Below are 25430 nucleotides of genomic sequence, written 5' to 3'. Positions count from 1 at the left end.
ATTTCTCAGGTTTCTCAATTTCTTTCTTCGGTTTTTGCATTCTTCATCAAACCATCTGTCATTGTTGTTCATATTCTTAGGTTGTCTGTTTGACATTTTTAGATTTGATAGGGAAGCTGAGCGGTCAAATATATTGTTTATGTTTTCTACTGGCAAGTTTACACTTTCACTATTACAGTGAAACGTTTTTTCCAGGATGTTATCTAAAAGGGATTGAATTTGTCATTGCCTAATTGTTTTGTGGTAGGTTTCCACAATACTTTCCTTCCATCTATAGCATTTCTTAATAGTATTCAGTTCCTTTAGCTCTGATGCCTCATGATTGAGTATTGCTCTGTTCAAGTATTGCTCTCTCTCTCTGTTTCTCTCTCTGTCTCTCTCTCTGTCTCTCTCTCTCTGTATCTCTCTCTCCTTCTCTCTCCCTCTCTCTCTCTCTCTCTCTCCTTCTCTCTCTCTCTCTCTCTCTCTCTCTCTCTCTCTCTCTCTCTCTCTCTCCTCTCTCTCTCTCTCTCTCTCTCTCTCTCTCTCTCTCTCTCTCTCTCTCTCTCTCTCTCTCTCTGTGGACCCAGGGTCCGGAGGCTGTAGCTGCGGCTCTAGCTGGTTGTAAGATCCTGAAAGAGATGTCTGGCCTGGAGTCAGAGGCAGAGTCAGCACGCAGCATGAAGGAGGCCAAGTATGAGCAGTTTGCCCTAGGTGAGAGACACGAGGAGCGTGTAGGCACATGCACCACACATCCATGCACACACACACACACACACACACACACACACACACACACACACACACACACACACACACACACACACACACACGCACACACTGGATATAACATGCAGCGTCACACTCTGCGATGACATAATGCTCTGGGATCACAAACCATGACTTAGTTGAAATATACCACAAAGACAAAGATGTTCCCTGAAAGTATCTATTTCCTAGGAAATTCTCTTAGGGTTAAAATTCACAGTGAGATCATCACAAGATAAGAATCTAGATATAACCAATTCCTACATAACAAACAGACAAAAGCCTAATTTGAATGGTGTGAAGTCTTGGTAAGTGTGTTGAGTGTGTTGTGTGTGTGCATGGGTTGCCAGATCTGTTTGGGGAGTGCTACTCTAACAGTGAAGACAGGGCCTATGCTCTTCTGGTGAGAAGGACCCGCTGCTGGAATCAATCCACCGTCCTCAACCTGGCAACCGAGGCTGACGCCAAGTGCTTCTTCGCCCACAATGGAGTTCAGGTAGGCACACAGAGACACACTGAAACAGACATGTGGCCTCCTTACTTTTAATCTCTGTGTTCCATAAACAAATTATACATTAGATAGATTTGACTGTGTACACAGACAATATTCACAGAGTCCTCTTGGTGTGTGACTGTGTACACAGACAATATTCACAGAGTCCTCTTGGTGTGTGACTGTGTACACAGACAATATTCACAGAGTCCTCTTGGTGTGTGACTGTGTACACAGACAATATTCACAGAGTCCTCTTGGTGTGTGACTGTGTACACAGACAATATTCACAGAGTCCTCTTGGTGTGTGACTGTGTGTTGACAGGTGTGTTTTATGGGGTGATGTGCCCTCTGCTGGTTTCAGTGTTGACAGGTGTGTTTTATGGGGTGATGTGCCCTCTGCTGGTTTCAGTGTTGATAGGTGTGTTTTATGGGGTGATGTACCCTCTGCTGGTTTCAGTGTTGATAGGTGTGTTTTATGGGGTGATGTACCCTCTGCTGGTTTCAGTGTTGATAGGTGTGTTTTATGGGGTGATGTGCCCTCTGCTGGTTTCAGTGTCGATAGGTGTGTTTTATGGGGTGATGTGCCCTCTGCTGGTTTCTGTGTTGATAGGTGTGTTTTATGGGGTGATGTGCCCTCTGCTGGTTTCAGTGTTGATAGGTGTGTTTTATGGGGTGATGTGCCCTCTGATGGTTTCAGTGTTGATAGGTGTGTTTTATGGGGTGATGTGCCCTCTGCTGGTTTCAGTGTGTTCTACACTTTTACAGTAGTAAAAGTGTAGTAAAATGATTCACAACATCCTCTTAGATTACGGCTGAACTACCTATTTTAACCTCCCCAAGAGACTAAACTGTGCTCGCCTCACTTGAAAAAAAAAGATATGTTAAACATGCAATACAACTAGTATGACCTATGTAATACAATTAGTATGACCTATGTAATACAATTAGTATGACCTATGTAATACAATTAGTATGACCTATGTAATACAACTAGTATGACCTATGTAATACAATTAGTATGACCTATGCAATACAATTAGTATGACCTATGTAATACAATTAGTATGACCTATGTAATACAATTAGTATGACCTATGTAATACAATTAGTATGACCTATGTAATACAATTAGTATGACCTATGCAATACAATTAGTATGACCTATGCAATACAATTAGTATGACCTATGTAATACAATTAGTATGACCTATGTAATACAATTAGTATGACCTATGCAATACAATTAGTATGACCTATGTAATACAATTAGTATGACCTATGTAATACAATTAGTATGACCAATGCAATACAATTAGTATGACCTATGTGTGGCCTAAGATAAGGTAAGGTGTGGTAGGTTGGTAACAGTGATCATGGTTTGTCCCAGGGGTTCCTCACTAAGATCTGGTGGGGGGCGATGACTACAGACACAGCCATCTCCAAACTGGTGCTGTCTTTCTTCTGTCCCCCTCTCATCTGGACCAACCTCATCAAGTTCAGGTCACCACAGAAATCTAGCTTCATATTGTCAATGTTGTCACAGTCATTTCCACAGTACGGTAGGAACCGTAGGAACGTATGTCTGTTGTTGAAGCACAGAGTTGTGGGTACTCGTTTCAGTGTCTGCATCTACGTGCTAGAGTGCTTGGGTCAATATGTTCATGTGTATGCCACTATCACTGTGTGTGTGTGTGTGTGTGTGTGTGTGTGTGTGTGTGTGTGTGTGTGTGTGTGTGTGTGTGTGTGTGTGTGTGTGCGTGTGCGTGCGTGCGTGTGTGTGCATCGGCCCTGTCCTCGTGTGTGTAGTCATGTTGTCTCTATGTGTGTAATGATGCAGTGATGAGGAACTAGACAGTCGTGGTGGAGGAGAGGAGCAGTATGTGGAACTAGACAGTCTGGACACAGAAAAGGCCCTGCTACTAACAGACAATGACCCTTTGTGAGTTATAAAACCATTTATTCTACTATACCTGCTGTTTATAAAGGGACATGAAGTGTCGTCAACTTTGTTCTAAGGGCAGAAAGAATCTGATTGGTTTAGGGCAGAACAAATCCGATTGGTTTCTAGAAGGTCAATGGGTGGAGTTTAACAGATGCACAACTTTTGAAAACATGGCAGAGGTTTGAACTGAGAATATTTTAAATATAATGGGGATGGACAGTTATGGTAGCCTAGTGGTTAGAGCGTTGGGCCAGTAACCGAGCTGACAAGGTAAAAATCTGTCGTTCTGCCTCTGAGCAAGGCAGTTAACCCACTGTTCCTCTGAGCAAGGCAGTTAACCCACTGTTCCCCTGAGCAAGGCAGTTAACCCACTGTTCCCCTGAGCAAGGCAGTTAACCCACTGTTCCCCTGAGCAAGGCAGTTAACCCACTGTTCCCCTGAGCAAGGCAGTTAACCCACTGTTCCCCTGAGCAAGGCAGTTAACCCACTGTTCCCCTGAGCAAGGCAGTTAACCCACTGTTCCCCGGGCACCGAAGACGTGGATGTTGATTTAGGCAGCCTCCCGCACATCTCTGATTCAGAGGGGTTGGGTTAAATGGGGAAGACACATTTCAGCTGAATGCATTCAGTTGGACAACTGACTAGGTCTCCCCCTTTCCCTTAATGCAGCCCTGGGGGTAGCTGTCACATGGGATGACGCCGGAGAGACGAAGCAAGTACGGGGAGTCAAACGTTTCATATGAAACGAGACAGGAACAGGAACAGGAACAGGAACAGCATCAGCAAATGAGTAACACACACAAAAACAATGAAAGCAGTATCAGGGAACAGAGCTGGGGAACTGACAAATATAGGGGAGGAAATAAACAGGTGATGAGTGAGTCCAGGTGAGTCCAATATCACTGGAGGTGGGGGGGGGGGGGGGCGGGAGCAGACGTGACAGTAGCAACGTAAAATGCTAAGCTATCCTTTAGTAATGTTGAAACATAGAATAGAGCTAGCTAGCTTGGTCTCAAATATACCAGTAAATCAGCTCCCACTTTCTTTATCAAAATATTTCGTTTTATAAGCTATATAAACTTAACAATTGGAATGGACAGTTATGTTTCCCTGGGGGCAGAAATGTAAAATGTTAAACTATATGTAGTTTAGCTGAGCAGGGCACTACTTCCTACTAAGGTTGGATTATATAATCGATTTAGCTAGCAAGCTAGGTCAAAAATCTGCCAGTAGGTCAGTTAACGTTTGTTTTTTTAAAGGTTTAGTTGAATAATCTATATAAACAATTGTTCTGCCCTAAACCAATCAGATTATTTATGCCCTTAGAACAAAGTTGACGACACTTAATGTCAACCTGCCTTTTAGCAGCCTTGTGAGCCAGCCAGTCTGGTAATACGAGGCTCGAATCTTTGTGGACTGTTGAAGAATACTGTATATATAAAACAATTATAATCAAGTACAATTCCCAATTTTCAATGTGTTGTATGGTGTTCCAGAGACTCGGGGGGTCCTCCTGGTGGCGTGGAGGGCCAGAGCAGCGCCGCCGTGTGGTGGCGTTTCCTGCTGCGTCGCTGGCGTCGCTTCTGGAGTGCCCCGGTCACTGTGTTCCTAGGCAACGTCATCATGTACTTTGCCTTCCTCATCCTGTTCACCTACGTGCTCCTGCTGGACTTTCGTCCGCCGCCCCCCGCGGGCCCTGGGGCCCCTGAGATCATGCTCTACTTCTGGGTCTTCACCCTGGTGCTGGAGGAGCTGAGACAGGTATGTTGACGTCACGGGCTGGATCTGAACTCTGGTCTCCCACGAGAGAAACCAACGTCTTAATTGTTATACCGAGAGGAAATGTCCTTGTAGGGCTGAGGGTGACACTGGCAGAGCTACCTAGGGAGACCATGAGCCCAACTCATGTCATCATCATTGCCATCACTTCCCATGGGTTTTGAGTTGTCAACTAACGTGAATTCATTGTGAAAATAAAATTACAAAATCACCATGTCATTGGATTTAGGTTCAAAGTTGGGGCAAATTTTTTTTCACGTCATTTTTTGTTGTTGAAATGACGTGGCCACAACGTTGATTCAACCAGTTTTTCCCCAGTGGGCTCCCGAGTGGCGCAGCGGTCTAAGGCACTGCATCTCAGTGCAAGAGGCTTCACTACAGTCCCTAGTTTGAATCCAGGCTCTATCACATCCGGCTGTGATTGGCAGTCCCATAGGGCGGCGCACAATCGTCCCAGCGTCGTCTGGGTTAGGGTTTGGCCGGGGGTAGGACGTCATTGTAAATAATAATTTGTTCTTAACTGACTTGTCCAGTTAAATAAAGGTTCCATGGCACAATATCTGTGTCTGAAATGGCACCTTATTCCCTCCATACTGAACTACTTTCGACAAGGGCCCTATTCAAAACATTACTTAGTGGACTAAGGAATAGGGATCCATTTCAGTGCTTCTCTGTTCCTCAGGTACTCTTATCAGCTGTTGATAAGTTGCATCAGGTGTGCGGCTAGACAGAATATGTGCAGCGTTGAGGATTACTCGAGGACTGTTGTTGAGGATAAATGTATTTTTAGCCTGGGGGGGGGAAATTTGACATAAATGACTCAAATGACCTCGAAAATATACACAACTAGAATTATACTGCCAATTGTGATGTTCTAACAGAGTGAACTAACGCTTTATTGACCTGGGTGATGCAGAGTTTCTTCACAGACGAAGACATGAGCATCCTGAAGAAATTCAAGCTGTACGTGGAGGACAACTGGAACAAGTGTGACATGGTGGCCATCTCACTCTTCGTTATCGGTGTGTCCTGCAGGTGAGCCTTCCTCTCTTGCATCCAATTTCCCCTCTTGCAACCAACAAAGTTACATCTATATGCAGATGATACAGTTATATATTCATGTGCTCCTTCTCTGGTTCAGGCTGTTGAAGAGCTCCAGACTGCTTTTCAGTCACTGCAGGCCTCACTTTATGGTCTCAAACTGGTCTTGAAAATACAACAAAAAAACTAGATTCATGACCTTTACCAGAGCTAGAACTCTGCCAGAGAAGGTTAGCATTGTCACATCTGGTGGCTTAGCCGTTGAAAAAGTATCATCCTACAAATACCTAGGTATTTGGTTGGATGACAAGTTGTCCTTTAAAGTTCATGTGGATAATCTTGTGACAAAGCTTAAATTGAAATTGGGTTTTTCTTTTCGTAATAAGGCTTTCCGCTTATGGCTAGGAAGAAGCTTGTTCAGGCCACTTTTCTCTCTGTAATTGATTATGGTGACTTGTTGTATTTGCATGCAGCCTCCTCTGTCTTACAGAGACTGGACTCTGTTTATCATGCAGCCTCCTCTGTCTTACAGAGACTGGACTCTGTTTATCATGCATCCTCCTCTGTCTAACAGAGACTGGACTCTGTTTATCATGCAGCCTCCTCTGTCTAACAGAGACTGGACTCTGTTTATCATGCAGCCTCCTCTGTCTAACAGAGACTGGACTCTGTTTATCATGCAGCCTCCTCTGTCTTACAGAGACTGGACTCTGTTTATCATGCATCCTCCTCTGTCTAACAGAGACTGGACTCTGTTTATCATGCAGCCTCCTCTGTCTAACAGAGACTAGACTCTGTTTATCATGCAGCCTCCTCTGTCTTACAGAGACTGGACTCTGTTTATCATGCATCCTCCTCTGTCTTACAGAGACCGGACCCTGTTTATCATGCAGCCTCCTCTGTCTAACAGAGACTGGACTCTGTTTATAATGCATCCTCCTCTGTCTAACAGAGACTGGACTCTGTTTATCATGCAGCCTCCTCTGTCTTACAGAGACTGGACTCTGTTTATCATGCATCCTCCTCTGTCTTACAGAGACTGGACTCTGTTTATCATGCATCCTCCTCTGTCTAACAGAGACTGGACTCTGTTTATCATGCATCCTCCTCTGTCTAACAGAGACTGGACTCTGTTTATCATGCAGCCTCCTCTGTCTAACAGAGACTGGACTCTGTTTATCATGCAGCCTCCTCTGTCTAACAGAGACTAGACTCTGTTTATCATGCATCCTTGCCCTCTATTGCAAATGCCAAGTCACTCACCCACCATTGCACATTGTACCAAATGGTAGGTTGGACCTCACTTTATATGCGCAGAAAGATACATTTGTATGTGTTCATCTACAAAGCCCTTTTGGGTAAACTCCCTCTTTACCTCTGTAGTCTGGTCTCCTTCACCACCAGCAGGTAAACTCCCTCTTTACCTCTGTAGTCTGGTCTCCTTCACCACCAGCAGGTAAACTCCCTCTTTACCTCTGTAGTCTGGTCTCCTTCACCACCAGCAGGTAAACTCCCTCTTTCCCTCTGTAGTCTGGTCTCCTTCACCACCAGCAGGTAAACTCTCTCTTTACCTCTGTAGTCTGGTCTCCTTCACCACCAGCAGGTAAACTCCCTCTTTACCTCTGTAGTCTGGTCTCATTCACCACCAGCAGTTACCATACCCGGTCTGCTAGGTGGTTGCTACTTAAAGTCCCCAGGACATTCACAGTATTAGACAAGACTGCCTTCTCTTCTTGTGCACCAGACACATGGAATCATCTACAATCCCTGCTTCATCTGGATCTGTTAGTGCTAACGAAATGGAATCATCTACAATCCCTGCTTCATCTGGATCTGTTAGTGCTAACGAAATGGAATCATCTACAATCCCTGCTTCATCTGGATCTGTTAGTGCTAACGAAATGGAATCATCTACAATCCCTGCTTCATCTGGATCTGTTAGTGCTACTGAATGAATTTAAAATATTGATGGGAGACTTACGGAAGAGTGTAAATGCTTTGTTTTAGGCTGGATCATGTTGTTGTATTGTTATATGTTTAAATGATGTAATGTATTGATCGTTGCTGCCTTCTTGGCCAGGTCTCCCTTGAGAAAGAGGCTCTGGGTCTCAATGGGCTTTTCCTGGTTAAATACATTTATAAAATACAAATATACAGGTGTAGGATCTTAATTTGACCGGTTTCGTCGCAAGAGTAAAATAACCCTGCAGCAGGAGGATTTGATTTTTAAAAAGTGATGATTTCTAACAATACATTCATTTTGACAGGCTACAGTAGGTAGGCTATATGATAGACTGCAGTAGGCTATATGATAGACTGCAGTAGGCTATAGTTGTGGTGTGATATCTAGTGATAGAAAGAGAACTGCTGATTTTCAGTACATTTACTGTGTGAAGTGACATTGGTAGTGACATTAACTCCGTACAGCTGGGGTATTCAAATCTGACCCTACGAGGTCCGGGGACTACTGCTGCTTTGGTCTTCTACCTGATAATTCATTGTATCCACCTGGTGTCCCAGGTCTTAATCAGTTCCTGATTAGGGGGAGGAGAATTTTAAACAATGTACAAAAATCAGTGGAACTGGCTTCGAGGTCCAGATTTGAATTTGTTTAATACAGGTCTAATATAGGATGTAATTCTGACAGGATGATGAAAGACACGTATGAGGCGGGGCGAACGGTGCTGGCGCTGGACTTCATGGTGTTCACACTGCGTCTCATCCACATCTTCGCCATCCACAAGCAGCTGGGGCCCAAGATCATCATTGTGGAGAGGATGGTAACGTAGAGAACTGTTTAAGAGACAATCATGTATGACAAATGTACCAGGTTTATGACCCAGAAATACAACGTAGCCCCACTAAAACACATTTTGAAAACTTTGATGTATTTGTGTATCAGGGTTGAGGTCAGTTCCATTTCCATTCCAGTCAATTCAGAAAGTAAACCAAAATTGAAAAAATAAAATAAAAACATTTGTCATTGATTATTATTATTTTTCATTGTATTTGTAATTCCAGTGTACTGTACTGAATTGACTGTAATTGACCCCAACCCTGTTGTGTATAAATGGAATTGTGGTTCTAACTTTAGAACCTGGTACATTGTTAGTGTATGTCAGAGGAGGATTATAGGTCATGTTTGTACTCTGTTCTTCCTGACAGATGAAGGATGTGTTCTTCTTCCTGTTCTTCCTGAGTGTGTGGCTCATAGCGTACGGCGTGGCTACTCAGGCCCTTCTCCACCCCAACGACCCGCGCCTAGACTGGGTGTTTCGCAGGGTCCTGTATCGACCCTACCTGCACATCTTTGGCCAGATCCCATTGGAGGAGATTGACGGTGAGATAGAATGTTTTCTGTTTTTCTAGCAATGCCTCTGCTCTGTTATAGTCATGTACATGTAGTTCACATGTAGGTCAGTTTACATGTAGTTTACATGTAGGTCAGTTTACATGTAGTTCAGTTTACATGTAGTTTACATGTAGGTCAGTTTACATGTAGTTCACATGTAGTTTACATGTAGGTCAGTTTACATGTAGTTCAGTTTACATGTAGTTTACATGTAGGTCAGTTTACATGTAGTTTACATGTAGGTCAGTTTACATGTAGTTCAGTTTACATGTAGTTTACATGTAGGTCAGTTTACATGTAGTTCACATGTAGTTTACATGTAGGTCAGTTTACATGTAGTTCAGTTTACATGTAGTTTACATGTAGGTCAGTGTACATGTAGGTCAGTGTACATGTAGTTCACATGTAGTTTACATGTAGGTCAGTTTACATGTAGTTCACATGTAGGTCAGTTTACATGTAGTTCAGTTTACATGTAGTTTACATGTAGGTCAGTTTACATGTAGTTCACATGTAGGTCAGTTTACATGTAGTTTACATGTAGGTCAGTTTACATGTAGTTCACATGTAGGTCAGTTTACATGTAGTTCACATGTAGGTCAGTTTACATGTAGTTCACATGTAGGTCAGTTTACATGTAGTTCACATGTAGTTCAGTTTACATGTAGGTCAGTTTACATGTAGTTTACATGTTGTTCAGTTTACATGTAGTTCACATGTAGGTCAGTTTACATGTAGTTCACATGTAGGTCAGTTTACATGTAGTTCACATGTAGGTCAGTTTACATGTAGTTCACATGTAGGTCAGTTTACATGTAGTTCACATGTAGGTCAGTTTACATGTAGTTCACATGTAGTTCAGTTTACATGTAGTTTACATGTTGTTCAGTTTACATGTATATCACAGGAGGTTGGTAGCACCTTAATTAGGGAGGACGAGCTCAGGGTCATGTCTGGAACGGAGTGGAATGGTATCACATCCATCAAACACATGGTTTATATGGATCCATATTCTCCATTCCAGCCATTATCATGATCCATCCTCCCCTCAGCAGCCTCCACTGGTGCACATGTAGTTTACATCTAGTTCTGTTTACATGTAGTTTACATGTAGTCAGTTTACATGTAGTTTACATGTAGTTTACATGTAGTTTACACTTAGTTTACATGTAGTTTACACTTAGTGTACATACTTAGTTTACATGTAGTCAGTTTACATGTAGTTTACACTTAGTTTACATGTAGTTTACACTTAGTTTACATACTTAGTTTACATGTACTTCCGTTTACATGTTGTTCACACATAGTCAGTTTACATGTAGTTTACATGTAGTTCAATTTAAATGTAGTTTACATGTACTTATGTTTATATGTAGTTTACATGTAGTTTACATGTAGTTTACATGTAGTTCAATTTAAATGTAGTTTACATGTAGTTCAGTTTCGTTCAGTGGTACATCTTGTTGTCATTCACTACATATCTTGAATTGTTAGTGAATATAAGAGCCTTGGTGTAAACAAAGTATTTCAGCATGCTTGACCACACTGCTGGGGCACTGCTCAGCGGGCGACCTCAGCGGGCGACCTCAGCGGGCGACCTCTGCGGGCGACCTCAGGGGGCGACCTCAGCAGGCGACCTCAGCGGGCGACCTGCGGGCGACCTCAGCGGGCGACCTCAGCGGGCGACCTGCGGGCGACCTCAGCGGGCGACCTCAGCGGGCGACCTCAGCGGGCGACCTGCGTCTGTGTTACGCAGTGCATTTTCTTGTTCTTAAAGGCAAATATCTGTGAACAACCGATAGTGAAGAACTATCTAATGTTATCTTCCCAGTGGCACGGATGCCCGAGACCAACTGTACCACGGTGATAGAGGAGATCATCATGGGAACTCTGCCCCCTTGTCCCAACATCTACGCCAACTGGCTGGTCATCCTACTGCTGGTCATCTTCTTACTGGTTACCAACGTTCTGCTGCTCAACCTCCTCATCGCCATGTTCAGGTCAGACTCAACGCACACGCTACTCTGCAGCTCAGTTGGTAGAACATGGGGCTTGACGACTACAGGACAGTGGGTTCAATTCTCGGGAAACCACCCGTATGTAAAATGAAAACATCTGCTAAATGGCAAATATGTACAAGGTCAGACTTAACACACACACGTGTTACTCAGCCCACAGTCATCACCCAGGAAAGAATAGTTTACTCTGATGAGGGAGACTCCAAAAACATGTCCCAATTCAATGATCATGTGCTGCAAGAACAAATCAAATCAAATGTATTTATATAGCCCTTCGTACATCAGCTGATATCTCAAAGTGCTGTACAGAAACCCTGCCTTAAACCCCAAACAGCAAGCAATACAGAGCTTTTAATGGTTGACAGGAAGAGTCTGGCCTGAACTGTGACTGTCTCACACAACCATCTGATAGGATTATTATTAATAATAATAACGATTAAGGTTGTATATTTCACAGACATACACAATTCAACTGTCTCTCTACCTTTTAGATTACTACAGAAAAAATATCAATACTTACTCACATGTATCTCATTGATAGGTGAGACGTGTCTGTTAATTGAATGATTAGAATATTCCGCCCTGAAACATATGATTGTATGGAATTGATTAGAATGTATAAAATCAGAATCAATAAATGTGTAGTTCTAGTCAGAATTAGGGTGAAACAATATGTCTTTATGGTATTTTAAACACAGACTGTCTGAGCTTGGTGCCGACCTGACTAGAGATTTGGGAGAGAACGGGGATTACGTCTCACGGACAAGGTCACTATCTCTGTCGGCTGGGTAGTGAGACAGACAGTGTGTGTAGCAGGACAGGGTCACTATCTCTGTCGGCTGGGTAGTGAGACAGACAGTGTGTGTAGCAGGACAGGGTCACTATCTCTGTCGGCTGGGTAGTGAGACAGACAGTGTGTGTAGCAGGACAGGGTCACTATCTCTGTCGGCTGGGTAGTGAGACAGACAGTGTGTGTAGCAGGACAGGGTCACTATCTCTGTCGGCTGGGTAGTGAGACAGACTGTGTGTGTAGCAGGACAGGGTCACTATCTCTGTCGGCTGGGAAGTGAGACAGACAGTGTGCGCGTAGCAGGACATGTGTGTGTGTATGTGTGTGCGTATGGTTGTGTGAATGTGTGGGTGTGAGAAGTCAGTATAAAATTAATTGTTTTGTATTCTTGATTTCAGAACGTTCCGTGAATAAACCTTTTTTACTATTTTAGCTGGGCTCCGTCTGTTTCATTCGACCAGGATCTTACACATTCTGGTTTACAGACTGAGTAATATAATTACATTGGGTGATGTACCTGGAGAACATAATTCTCCTAACACTCATGCAGTGTGTTCTCGCTGTGACCTTTCCTCCACCTGCGTGCCTACAGCTACACATTCCAGGTGGTGCAGGGCAACACAGACATCTTCTGGAAGTTCCAGAGGTACAACCTGATCGTGGAGTACCACAGCCGGCCAGCCTTGGCCCCGCCCTTCATCATCATCAGCCACTGTTCCCAGCTCCTCCTCAGCCTGGTCAAGAGTCCTGAGCCCAAACTGGAGCAACTAGGTAAGGCCAGAAACATATGTATTTTACATCGCACACATACGGACATGTATAGTTATGTAGGTACATAATTACACACACGCATTCACACATTCATACACAGTACATGTGTTTGTATACGTTGTCGGTTGCAGCAGTCCTACTGCACATCGTAGTATGAACATTCACAATGCAATTCAGTTTAATATGAAACAACACACATGGACAGTATAGGTCCTTACACCGTGGTGTTGGTGCTAGTATATAGATACTAACAGAGTGGTGTTGGTGCTAGTATATAGATACTAACAGAGTGGTGTTGGTGCTAGTATATAGACACTAACAGAGTGGTGTTGGTGCTAGTATATAGATACTAACAGAGTGGTGTTGGTGCTAGTATATAGATACTAACAGAGTGGTGTTGGTGTTAGTATATAGATACTAACTGAGTGGTGTTGGTGCTAGTATATAGATACTAACAGAGTGGTGTTGGTGCTAGTATATAGATACTAACAGAGTGGTGTTGGTGCTAGTACATAGATAATAACAGAGTGGTGTTAGTGCTAGTACAGTATATAGATACTAACATAGTGGTGTTGGTGGTAGTATATAGATACTAACAGAGTGGTGTTGGTGCTAGTATATAGATACTAACAGAGTGGTGTTGGTGCTAGTATATAGATACTAACAGAGTGGTGTTGGTGCTAGTATATAGATACTAACAGAGTGGTGTTGGTGCTAGTATATAGATACTAACATAGTGGTGTTGGTGTTAGTATATAGATACTAACAGAGTGGTGTTGGTGCTCGTATATAGATACTAACAGAGTGGTGTTGGGGCTAGTATAGATACTAACAGAGTGGTGTTGGGGCTAGTATATAGATACTTACAGAGTGGTGTTGGTGCTAGTATATAGATACTAACAGAGTGGTGTTGGTGCTAGTATATAGATACTAACAGAGTGGTGTTGGTGCTAGTATATAGATACTAACAGAGTGGTGTTGGTGCTAGTATATAGATACTAACAGAGTGGTGTTGGTGCTAGTATATAGATACTAACAGAGTGGTGTTGGTGCTAGTATATAGATACTAACAGAGTGGTGTTGGGGCTAGTACATAGATAATTACAGAGTGGTGTTGGTGCTAGTATATAGATACTAACAGAGTGGTGTTGGTGCTAGTATATAGATACTAACAGAGTGGTGTTGGTGCTAGTATATAGATACTAACAGAGTGGTGTTGGTGCTAGTATATAGATACTAACAGAGTGGTGTTGGTGGTAGTATATAGATACTAACAGAGTGGTGTTGGTGCTCGTATATAGATACTAACAGAGTGGTGTTGGTGCTAGTATATAGATACTAACAGAGTGGTGTTGGTGCTAGTATATAGATACTAACAGAGTGGTGTTGGTGCTAGTATATAGATACTAACAGAGTGGTGTTGGTGCTAGTATATAGATACTAACAGAGTGGTGTTGGTGCTAGTATATAGATACTAACAGAGTGGTGTTGGTGCTAGTATATAGATACTAACAGAGTGGTGTTGGTGCTCGTATATAGATACTAACAGAGTGGTGTTGGTGCTAGTATATAGATACTAACAGAGTGGTGTTGGGGCTAGTATATAGATACTAACAGAGTGGTGTTGGTGCTCGTATATAGATACTAACAGAGTGGTGTTGGTGCTAGTATATAGATACTAACTGAGTGGTGTTGGTGCTAGTACATAGATAATAACAGAGTGGTGTTAGTGCTAGTACAGTATATAGATACTAACATAGTGGTGTTGGTGCTAGTATATAGATACTAACAGGGTGGTGTTGGTGCTAGTACATAGATAATAACAGAGTGGTGTTGGTGCTAGTATATAGATACTAACAGAGTGGTGTTGGTGCTAGTATATAGATACTAACAGAGTGGTGTTGGGGCTAGTATATAGATACTAACAGAGTGGTGTTGGTGCTAGTATATAGATACTAACTGAGTGGTGTTGGGGCTAGTATAGATACTAACAGAGTGGTGTTGGGGCTAGTATATAGATACTAACAGAGTGGTGTTGGTGCTCGTATATAGATACTAACAGAGTGGTGTTGGTGCTAGTATATAGATACTAACTGAGTGGTGTTGGGGCTAGTACATAGATAATTACAGAGTGGTGTTGGTGCTAGTACATAGATACTAACAGAGTGGTGTTGGTGCAAGTACATAGATAATAACAGAGTGGTGTTGGTGCTAGTATATAGATACTAACAGAGTGGTGTTGGTGCTAGTATAAAGATTCTAACAGAGTGGTGTTGGTGCTAGTATATAGATACTAACAGAGTGGTGTTGGTGCTAGTATATAGATACTAACAGAGTGGTGTTGGTGCTAGTATATAGATACTAACAGAGTGGTGTTGGGGCTAGTATATAATTACTAACAGAGTGGTGTTGGTGCTAGTATATAGATACTAACAGAGTGGTGTTGGTGCTCGTATATAGATACTAACAGAGTGGTGTTGGTGCTAGTATATAGATACTAACAGAGTGGTGTTGGTGCTCGTATATAGATACTAACAGAGTGGTGTTGGGGCTAGTATATAGATACTAACAGAGTGGTGTTGGTGCTCGTATATAGATACTATCAGAGTAGTGTTGGTGCTAGTATATAGATACTAACAGAGTGGTGTTGGTGCTAGTATATAGATACTAACAGAGTGGTGTTGGTGCTCGTATATAGATACTAACAGAGTGGTGTTGGTGCTAGTATATAGATACTAACATAGTGGTGTTGGTGTTAGTATATAGATACTAACAGAGTGGTGTTGGTGCTCGTATATAGATACTAACAGAGTGGTGTTGGTGCTAGTATATAGATACTAACAGAGTGGTGTTGGTGCTAGTATATAGATACTAACAGAGTGGTGTTGGTGCTCGTATATAGATACTAACAGAGTAGTGTTGGTGCTAGTATATAGATACTAACAGAGTGGTGTTGGTGCTAGTATATAGATACTAACATAGTGGTGTTGGTGCTAGTCCGTAGATACTAACAGAGTGGTGTTGGTGCTAGTATATAGATACTAACAGAGTGGTGCTGGGGCTAGTATATAGATACTAACAGAGTGGTGTTGGTGGTAGTATATAGATACTAACAGAGTGGTGTTGGTGCTAGTATATAGATACTAACAGAGTGGTGTTGGTGCTAGTCTATAGATACTAACAGAGTGGTGTTGGTGCTAGTATATAGATACTAACAGAGTGGTGTTGGTGCTAGTATATAGATACTAACAGAGTGGTGTTGGTGCTAGTATATAGATACTAACAGAGTGGTGTTGGTGCTAGTATATAGATACTAACAGAGTGGTGTTGGTGGTAGTATATAGATACTAACAGAGTGGTGTTGGTGCTAGTATATAGATACTAACAGAGTGGTGTTGGTGCTAGTATATAGATACTAACAGAGTGGTGTTGGTGCTAGTATATAGATACTAACAGAGTGGTGTTGGTGCTAGTATATAGATACTAACAGAGTGGTGTTGGTGGTAGTATATAGATACTAACAGAGTGGTGTTGGTGCTCGTATATAGATACTAACAGAGTGGTGTTGGTGCTAGTATATAGATACTAACAGAGTGGTGTTGGTGCTAGTACATAGATAATAACAGAGTGGTGTTAGTGCTAGTACAGTATATAGATACTAACATAGTGGTGTTGGTGCTAGTATATAGATACTAACAGGGTGGTGTTGGTGCTAGTACATAGATAATAACAGAGTGGTGTTGGTGCTAGTATATAGATACTAACAGAGTGGTGTTGGTGCTAGTATATAGATACTAACAGAGTGGTGTTGGGGCTAGTATATAGATACTAACAGAGTGGTGTTGGTGCTAGTATATAGATACTAACTGATTGGTGTTGGGGCTAGTATAGATACTAACAGAGTGGTGTTGGGGCTAGTATATAGATACTAACAGAGTGGTGTTGGTGCTCGTATATAGATACTAACAGAGTGGTGTTGGTGCTAGTATATAGATACTAACAGAGTGGTGTTGGTGCTAGTATATAGATACTAACAGAGTGGTGTTGGTGCTCGTATATAGATACTAACAGAGTGGTGTTGGTGCTAGTATATAGATACTAACAGAGTGGTGTTGGTGCTCGTATATAGATACTAACAGAGTGGTGTTGGGGCTAGTATATAGATACTAACAGAGTGGTGTTGGTGCTCGTATATAGATACTAACAGAGTAGTGTTGGTGCTAGTATATAGATACTAACAGAGTGGTGTTGGTGCTAGTATATAGATACTAACAGAGTGGTGTTGGTGCTCGTATATAGATACTAACAGAGTGGTGTTGGTGCTAGTATATAGATACTAACATAGTGGTGTTGGTGTTAGTATATAGATACTAACAGAGTGGTGTTGGTGCTCGTATATAGATACTAACAGAGTGGTGTTGGTGCTAGTATATAGATACTAACAGAGTGGTGTTGGTGCTAGTATATAGATACTAACAGAGTGGTGTTGGTGCTCGTATATAGATACTAACAGAGTGGTGTTGGTGCTAGTATATAGATACTAACAGAGTGGTGTTGGTGCTAGTATATAGATACTAACATAGTGGTGTTGGTGCTAGTCCGTAGATACTAACAGAGTGGTGTTGGTGCTAGTATATAGATACTAACAGAGTGGTGCTGGGGCTAGTATATAGATACTAACAGAGTGGTGTTGGTGGTAGTATATAGATACTAACAGAGTGGTGTTGGTGCTAGTATATAGATACTAACAGAGTGGTGTTGGTGCTAGTCTATAGATACTAACAGAGTGGTGTTGGTGCTAGTATATAGATACTAACAGAGTGGTGTTGGTGCTAGTATATAGATACTAACAGAGTGGTGTTGGTGCTAGTATATAGATACTAACAGAGTGGTGTTGGTGCTAGTATATAGATACTAACAGAGTGGTGTTGGTGCTAGTATATAGATACTAACAGAGTGGTGTTGGTGCTAGTATATAGATACTAACAGAGTGGTGTTGGTGCTAGTATATAGATACTAACAGAGTGGTGTTGGTGGTAGTATATAGATACTAACAGAGTGGTGTTGGTGCTCGTATATAGATACTAACAGAGTGGTGTTGGTGCTAGTATATAGATACTAACAGAGTGGTGTTGGTGCTAGTACATAGATAATAACAGAGTGGTGTTAGTGCTAGTACAGTATATAGATACTAACATAGTGGTGTTGGTGCTAGTATATAGATACTAACAGGGTGGTGTTGGTGCTAGTACATAGATAATAACAGAGTGGTGTTGGTGCTAGTATATAGATACTAACAGAGTGGTGTTGGTGCTAGTATATAGATACTAACAGAGTGGTGTTGGGGCTAGTATATAGATACTAACAGAGTGGTGTTGGTGCTAGTATATAGATACTAACAGAGTGGTGTTGGTGCTAGTATATAGATACTAACAGAGTGGTGTTGGTGCTAGTATATAGATACTAACAGAGTGGTGTTGGTGCTAGTATATAGATACTAACAGAGTGGTGTTGGTGGTAGTATATAGATACTAACAGAGTGGTGTTGGTGCTCGTATATAGATACTAACAGAGTGGTGTTGGTGCTAGTATATAGATACTAACAGAGTGGTGTTGGTGCTAGTACATAGATAATAACAGAGTGGTGTTAGTGCTAGTACAGTATATAGATACTAACATAGTGGTGTTGGTGCTAGTATATAGATACTAACAGGGTGGTGTTGGTGCTAGTACATAGATAATAACAGAGTGGTGTTGGTGCTAGTATATAGATACTAACAGAGTGGTGTTGGTGCTAGTATATAGATACTAACAGAGTGGTGTTGGGGCTAGTATATAGATACTAACAGAGTGGTGTTGGTGCTAGTATATAGATACCAACTGAGTGGTGTTGGGGCTAGTATAGATACTAACAGAGTGGTGTTGGGGCTAGTATATAGATACTAACAGAGTGGTGTTGGTGCTCGTATATAGATACTAACAGAGTGGTGTTGGTGCTAGTATATAGATACTAACTGAGTGGTGTTGGGGCTAGTACATAGATAATTACAGAGTGGTGTTGGTTCTAGTACATAGATACTAACAGAGTGGTGTTGGTGCAAGTACATAGATAATAACAGAGTGGTGTTGGTGCTAGTATATAGATACTAACAGAGTGGTGTTGGTGCTAGTATAAAGATTCTAACAGAGTGGTGTTGGTGCTAGTATATAGATACTAACAGAGTGGTGTTGGTGCTAGTATATAGATACTAACAGAGTGGTGTTGGGGCTAGTATATAATTACTAACAGAGTGGTGTTGGTGCTAGTATATAGATACTAACAGAGTGGTGTTGGTGCTCGTATATAGATACTAACAGAGTGGTGTTGGTGCTAGTATATAGATACTAACAGAGTGGTGTTGGTGCTCGTATATAGATACTAACAGAGTGGTGTTGGGGCTAGTATATAGATACTAACAGAGTGGTGTTGGTGCTCGTATATAGATACTAACAGAGTAGTGTTGGTGCTAGTATATAGATACTAACAGAGTGGTGTTGGTGCTAGTATATAGATACTAACAGAGTGGTGTTGGTGCTCGTATATAGATACTAACAGAGTGGTGTTGGTGCTAGTATATAGATACTAACAGAGTGGTGTTGGTGCTAGTATATAGATACTAACAGAGTGGTGTTGGTGCTCGTATATAGATACTAACAGAGTGGTGTTGGTGCTAGTATATAGATACTAACAGAGTGGTGTTGGTGCTAGTATATAGATACTAACATAGTGGTGTTGGTGCTAGTCCATAGATACTAACAGAGTGGTGTTGGTGCTAGTATATAGATACTAACAGAGTGGTGCTGGGGCTAGTATATAGATACTAACAGAGTGGTGTTGGTGGTAGTATATAGATACTAACAGAGTGGTGTTGGTGCTAGTATATAGATACTAACAGAGTGGTGTTGGTGCTAGTATATAGATACTAACATAGTGGTGTTGGTGTTAGTATATAGATACTAACAGAGTGGTGTTGGTGCTAGTATATAGATACTAACAGAGTGGTGTTGGTGCTAGTATATAGATACTAACAGAGTGGTGTTGGTGCTAGTATATAGATACTAACAGAGTGGTGTTGGTGCTAGTATATAGATACTAACAGAGTGGTGCTGGTGCTAGTATATAGATACAAACAGAGTGGTGTTGGTGCTAGTATATAGATACTAACAGAGTGGTGTTGTTGTTGTGTGTTCAGAGAGGGAGCTGCCTGCAGGTCTGGACCAGAGGTTGATGACCTGGGAGACAGTACAGAAGGAGAACTATCTGGTCAAACTGGAACGGCAGCATCTGGAGAGCAGTGAGGAGAGACTGAAGAGCACCTCTTCCAAGTAACTCTTTGACAATGCTTTGTTTTGTAAATGGTATTGATCCATTTCCACCACGTTGTGTGTGCTGTATATTTGTAATTCTTATGAACTACCTTTAAGACACAGTCTGTATCCTTCAATTATGTCTTTGATATTCAATGTGTTTTTCCAATGTTTTTCTTTGTGACAAAAGGGTTCAGAGCTTATTGAAGATTGTTGGAGGATTCAAGGAGCAAGAGAAGCGAATGTCATCCATGGAAGCTCAGGTACAAAAATAGAGACATTGATTTATTATGCCAGGCATAATGGAACCAATAGAGTAGTCCCAAAAGTGGAAACTCGGCCGGACAACACTAGTGATGGTACATGTGTGTGTATTATCAAAGGTGTGTAAAAGGTTTGCCTCTGTCTGTCCCACCCCCAGGTGAAGTACTGTGGGGAGGTGCTGTCCTGGATCGCTGAGTGCTTTTCCCAGAGTACACTCAAGTGTGAGAGAGAGGCCCCCAGAGTTCCATGTGAGTGATGATGCTAATGATGATCATGATGATGCTAGTGATGATGATAATGATGATCATGATGATACTAGTGATGATGCTAATGATGATGATAATGATGATGCTAGTGAGAATACTAGTGATGATGACACTAGTGATGATTCTAGTGACGATGATCATGATGATAGTAGTGATGATACTAGTGATGATACTAGTGATGATGCTAATGATGATGATAATGATGATGCTAGTGAGAATACTAGTGATGATGACACTAGTGATGATTCTAGTGACAATGATCATGATGAAAGTAGTGATGATACTAGTGATGATGCTAGTGATGATGCTAGTGATGATGCTAATGATGATCATGATGATACTAGTGATGATGATAATGATGATCATGATGATACTAGTGATGATGATAGTGATGATGCTAGTGAGGATACTAGTGATGATGATACTAGTGATGATGCTAATGATGATCATGATGATACTAGTGATGATGATAATGATGATACTAGTGATGATGATAGTGATGATGCTAGTGATGATGCTAGTGAGGATACTAGTGATGATGATACTAGTGATGATACTAGTGATGATGCTAGTGATGATGATACTAGTGATGATGCTAGTAATGATACTAGTGATGATGCTAGTGAGAATACTAGGGATGATGCTAGTGATGATGATCATGATAATACTAGTGATGACACTTCTAATGATACTAGAGATGATACTAGTGATTATGCTAGTGATTATGCTAGTGATGATACTAGTGATTATGCTAGTGATTATGCTAGTGATGATACTAGTGATGATGCTAGTGATGATGCTAGCGATTATGATCATGATAGTGATGATACTAGTGATGATGCTATTGATGATGCTAGTGTCGTGTCTTTGGCTATGCCGGATTAATTGCTAAGACATGCTATTCTATAAAATAATTTCTCCGTAATTAATATCACCTGATTGAGCTAATCATGTAAATGTAGTTAACTAGAGAGTCAAGCACCACAAAATAATATTTATAGAGCTGTTATCTTCCGAATAAACTCTTAAAGATCTGTAATATTTTTCATCAATAGCAGTCAATATCAATCGTCATCTTACTTCAGTCTCATAATCTGAAAGTTGTAAATTCTTGGTTATCTTCAAGAACCCTGGCTAACAATTTGAATCAGCAATACAAAATTGGGTTTAATTATTTATTTACTAAATACCTAACCAATCACACAGAACTACATATACAAATAATTAATTATACCTGGATAATTCTTTACGTCATAAAGGAAAACGTCCCTGGCAGGCGGAACAGATATGACAGCTTGTTACACAAAGGAAAAGGGGCTGGGTTGAGTGAAAGAGCGGGAAGACAGGAACAAGGGCGAAGCTGTGCTATCGTAAATACAGTATCTTATGCATTCTAAATTACTGCCCATTTGGAAAAGGAAAATGCAATAAATATTTACTCTTAGCTGCACTTCAGTAGGTTGGTGGTAGATGGAAGGCCGTGTTGCCAAACCGAGTCCTTTGTTCTTTGAAGAATGTCTCTGGTGGTCACTTGGATAAATTGTAGTAACGTCGTTGTGTGGTAGATGGGATACTCTGTCTGTTCCTTCCTAACCTGCGTTTGCAGCTGCGGTCGCTAACTCAAGGCTAGGAGGTATCACTTCTGTCGTGAATAAGAGTTCAAAGTTCATACCATTCTCAACCAAAGCTCATGCTGATATTGGCTTCGTTCTGTAGTTTTATCTGAACCATTCTGACATAGGATCGTCATCCTACCTCATTGGAACAGGAAGTTATGTTGTCGTCAAGGGCTTATATAGGAAGGGAGAGGAGGGTGTGTTTGAAAAGTTTTATAGCCCTTGTCCCTTCACAGGGGAGGGCCACTGATTGAGCAGCCCTATCTTATGAAAATCAAAATCTCACATTTTAGAAGCTAAAATCACATTTCCTCCCATCATAAATAATTTCATATTCAAACATTTAAATTGAACAACAATTCCATGTGAATCCGATAACTCTGATGTGTAGACTTTCCACTGTAGAGTTTATGTAATCTTATCATTGATGAGAATGTCTCAGATGACAACCGAACTGACATCATATTCATTAAGTACCACCGAATATGTTCAATTGTTCGGATTACCAGAATATAGTTCATTTCCCCCCACATTCTGACGTTCCCAGAATCTCTATGTTAACCAGGTTTTTTTTAAATGTAATGTAGATAGAGGAAAAAGGGGGGGAAGAGGTATTTATGACTGTCATAAACCTAACCCCCAGGCCAACGTCATGACACTAGTGATGATACTAGTGATGATACTAGTGAGGAGGCTAGTGAGGATACTAGTAATGATGCTAGTGAGGATACTAGTAATGATAATAGTGATGATGCTAGTGATGATGATCATGATGATACTAGTGATGGTGCTAATTATGGTACTAGTGATGATGCTAGTGATGATGATACCAGTGATGATACTAGTGATGATGCTAGAGATGCTACTAGTAATGATTCTAGTGATGCCACTAGTGATGATGATAGTGGTGACACTAGTGATGATGATAGTTTTGATACTAGTGATGATGCTAGTAATGATACTAGTGATGATACTAGTGAGGATGCTAGTGATGATGATACTAGTGATGATGATACTAGTGATGATGCTAGTGATGATACTAGTGATGATGATACTAGTGATGATACTAGTGATGATGATAATGATGATCATGATGACACTAGTGGTGATGTAGGAATGCTACTAGTGATGATACTCGTGGTGATAGTGGTGATGTAGGGATGATACTACTGATGATGATACTAGTGATGATGCTAGTAATGATACTAGTGATGATGCTAGTGGTGATGTAGGGATGATACTAGTGATGATACTCGTGGTGATAGTGGTGATGTAGGGATGATACTAGTGGTGATGTAGGGATGATACTAGTGGTGATGTAGGGATGATACAAGTGATAACACTAGTGGTGATGTAGGGATGCTACTAGTGATGATGATCATGATGATACTAGTTATGGTACTAGTGATGATGATCATGATGACACTAGTGGTGATGTAGGGATGATACTCGTGGTGATAGTGGTGATGTAGTGATGATACTAGTGATGATGCTAGTGGTGATGTAGGGATGCTACTAGTGATGATACTAGTGATGATACTAGTGATGATGTAGGGATGCTACTAGTGATGATACTAGTGGTGATACTAGTGATGATACTAGTGGTGATACTAGTGATGATACTAGTGATGATACTAGTGATGATGTAGGGATGCTACTAGTGATGATACTGATGATACTAGTGATGATGATACTTACTAGTGATGATACTAGTGATGATGATACTAGTGATGATGCTAGTAATGATACTAGTGATAATGCTAGTGATGATACTAGTGATGATGATCATGACGATACTAGTGATGGTACTAGTGATGATGATCATGATGACACTAGTGGTGATGTAGGGATGCTACTAGTGATGATACTCGTGGTGATGTAGGGATGCTACTAGTGATGATACTCGTGGTGATGTAGGGATGCTACTAGTGATGATACTCGTGGTGATAGTGGTGATGTAGGGATGATACTAGTGATGATGCTAGTGATGATCATGATCATACTAGAGTTTTTTTTTACAACACTATACCGTAGATGCTAGTGGTTACAATGACTGGTGATGAAGTCAATTCATAGTATAGAAGGTGTGAACTTGTGATTTTTTGATGTTGTTAACCTAGTGGTTATAAGTGATTTGCAGGTATGAAGCATTGTTGACAAAGTGGGTGTGTGTTCTGTGTGGGTTGTACAGAGAGGAACTGTCTGTTTAAAGCAGCATAGTCTAAATGTCAATCTTTCTTATAGCTGTCAAGGCTACTGGTGTCACAGCTGTGAAGGCCGGCGCTTCCAGAGATCCCTCTCAGAATGTGTCAGACAAGGAGGTCGAGCCAGAGAGGAGAGAGGCTAAACTAGGCCCCTCAGGATACGGAGCCAACAAGAGGTTTCCTTACATCGACCAATAACATCCACATCAAAACTAGGGTTTTTGGAATATGAATCCCAGCCTGGAAATCAAACCACTAATTTTCTAAATGTTTTTAGTTTTCTAGTTGAGACATGACTGAATCTGAATCCCAAGTGCCTTATTAAAATGAAGAGCCTTGATCCAAATGTGTCTGACTGTGATTTGTGACGTACCCATGTTTCTACTCAAGAGTGCCACCACCAAATACATTAACAAATATCTCAGTACCAATAATAATTTACAAGTGACAAATACAATTTCATTTTATTTGGATTTATTGTTAAGACCCTTTGCAACCACTTATTTGAAGGAGACAAAGGAACGGATGCTTTTTTCTTCTCTAGAAAAACCATATATTTTTTCCCCACTAATTGTTCTTTTTTTAACATTTAATTAATTAAAAAATGTTTACCCCTTTTTCTCCCCAATTTCGTGGTATCCAATTGTTTAGTAGCTATTATCTTGTCTCATCGCTACAACTCCCGTACGGGAGTCATGCGTCCTCCGATACACAACCCAACCAAGCCGCACTGCGTCTTATTAACACAGCGCCATCCAACCCGGAAGCCAGCCACACCAATGTGTCGGAGGAAACAC

At 41.3% G+C, this 25430-nt stretch overlaps 1 protein-coding gene across 1 annotated transcript in view; it reads left to right on the top strand.

Annotated features, from left to right (window-relative positions):
* Positions 1 to 24973, top strand: part of trpm5 (transient receptor potential cation channel, subfamily M, member 5) — a 42957-nt gene extending 17984 nt beyond the window's left edge. The window contains exons 13-26 of the mRNA XM_036981459.1: positions 570 to 693; positions 1098 to 1243; positions 2631 to 2743; positions 3081 to 3182; positions 4682 to 4946; positions 5881 to 5999; positions 8653 to 8785; positions 9171 to 9345; positions 11189 to 11357; positions 12758 to 12936; positions 20169 to 20301; positions 20474 to 20546; positions 20705 to 20795; positions 24674 to 24973. Of these exons, the coding sequence (XP_036837354.1) occupies positions 570 to 693; positions 1098 to 1243; positions 2631 to 2743; positions 3081 to 3182; positions 4682 to 4946; positions 5881 to 5999; positions 8653 to 8785; positions 9171 to 9345; positions 11189 to 11357; positions 12758 to 12936; positions 20169 to 20301; positions 20474 to 20546; positions 20705 to 20795; positions 24674 to 24831 (1980 nt within the window). The 3' untranslated portion in view covers positions 24832 to 24973. The remainder of the gene's footprint in view (positions 1 to 569; positions 694 to 1097; positions 1244 to 2630; positions 2744 to 3080; positions 3183 to 4681; positions 4947 to 5880; positions 6000 to 8652; positions 8786 to 9170; positions 9346 to 11188; positions 11358 to 12757; positions 12937 to 20168; positions 20302 to 20473; positions 20547 to 20704; positions 20796 to 24673) is intronic.
* Positions 24974 to 25430: the final 457 nt, after the last annotated feature.

Source organism: Oncorhynchus mykiss, chromosome 6 (assembly GCF_013265735.2).
Source record: "Oncorhynchus mykiss isolate Arlee chromosome 6, USDA_OmykA_1.1, whole genome shotgun sequence".
NCBI classification, from domain to species: domain Eukaryota; kingdom Metazoa; phylum Chordata; class Actinopteri; order Salmoniformes; family Salmonidae; genus Oncorhynchus; species Oncorhynchus mykiss.
The sequence above is the reverse complement of the archived record's forward strand: the minus strand, read 5'-3'. Positions and strand labels throughout refer to the sequence as shown.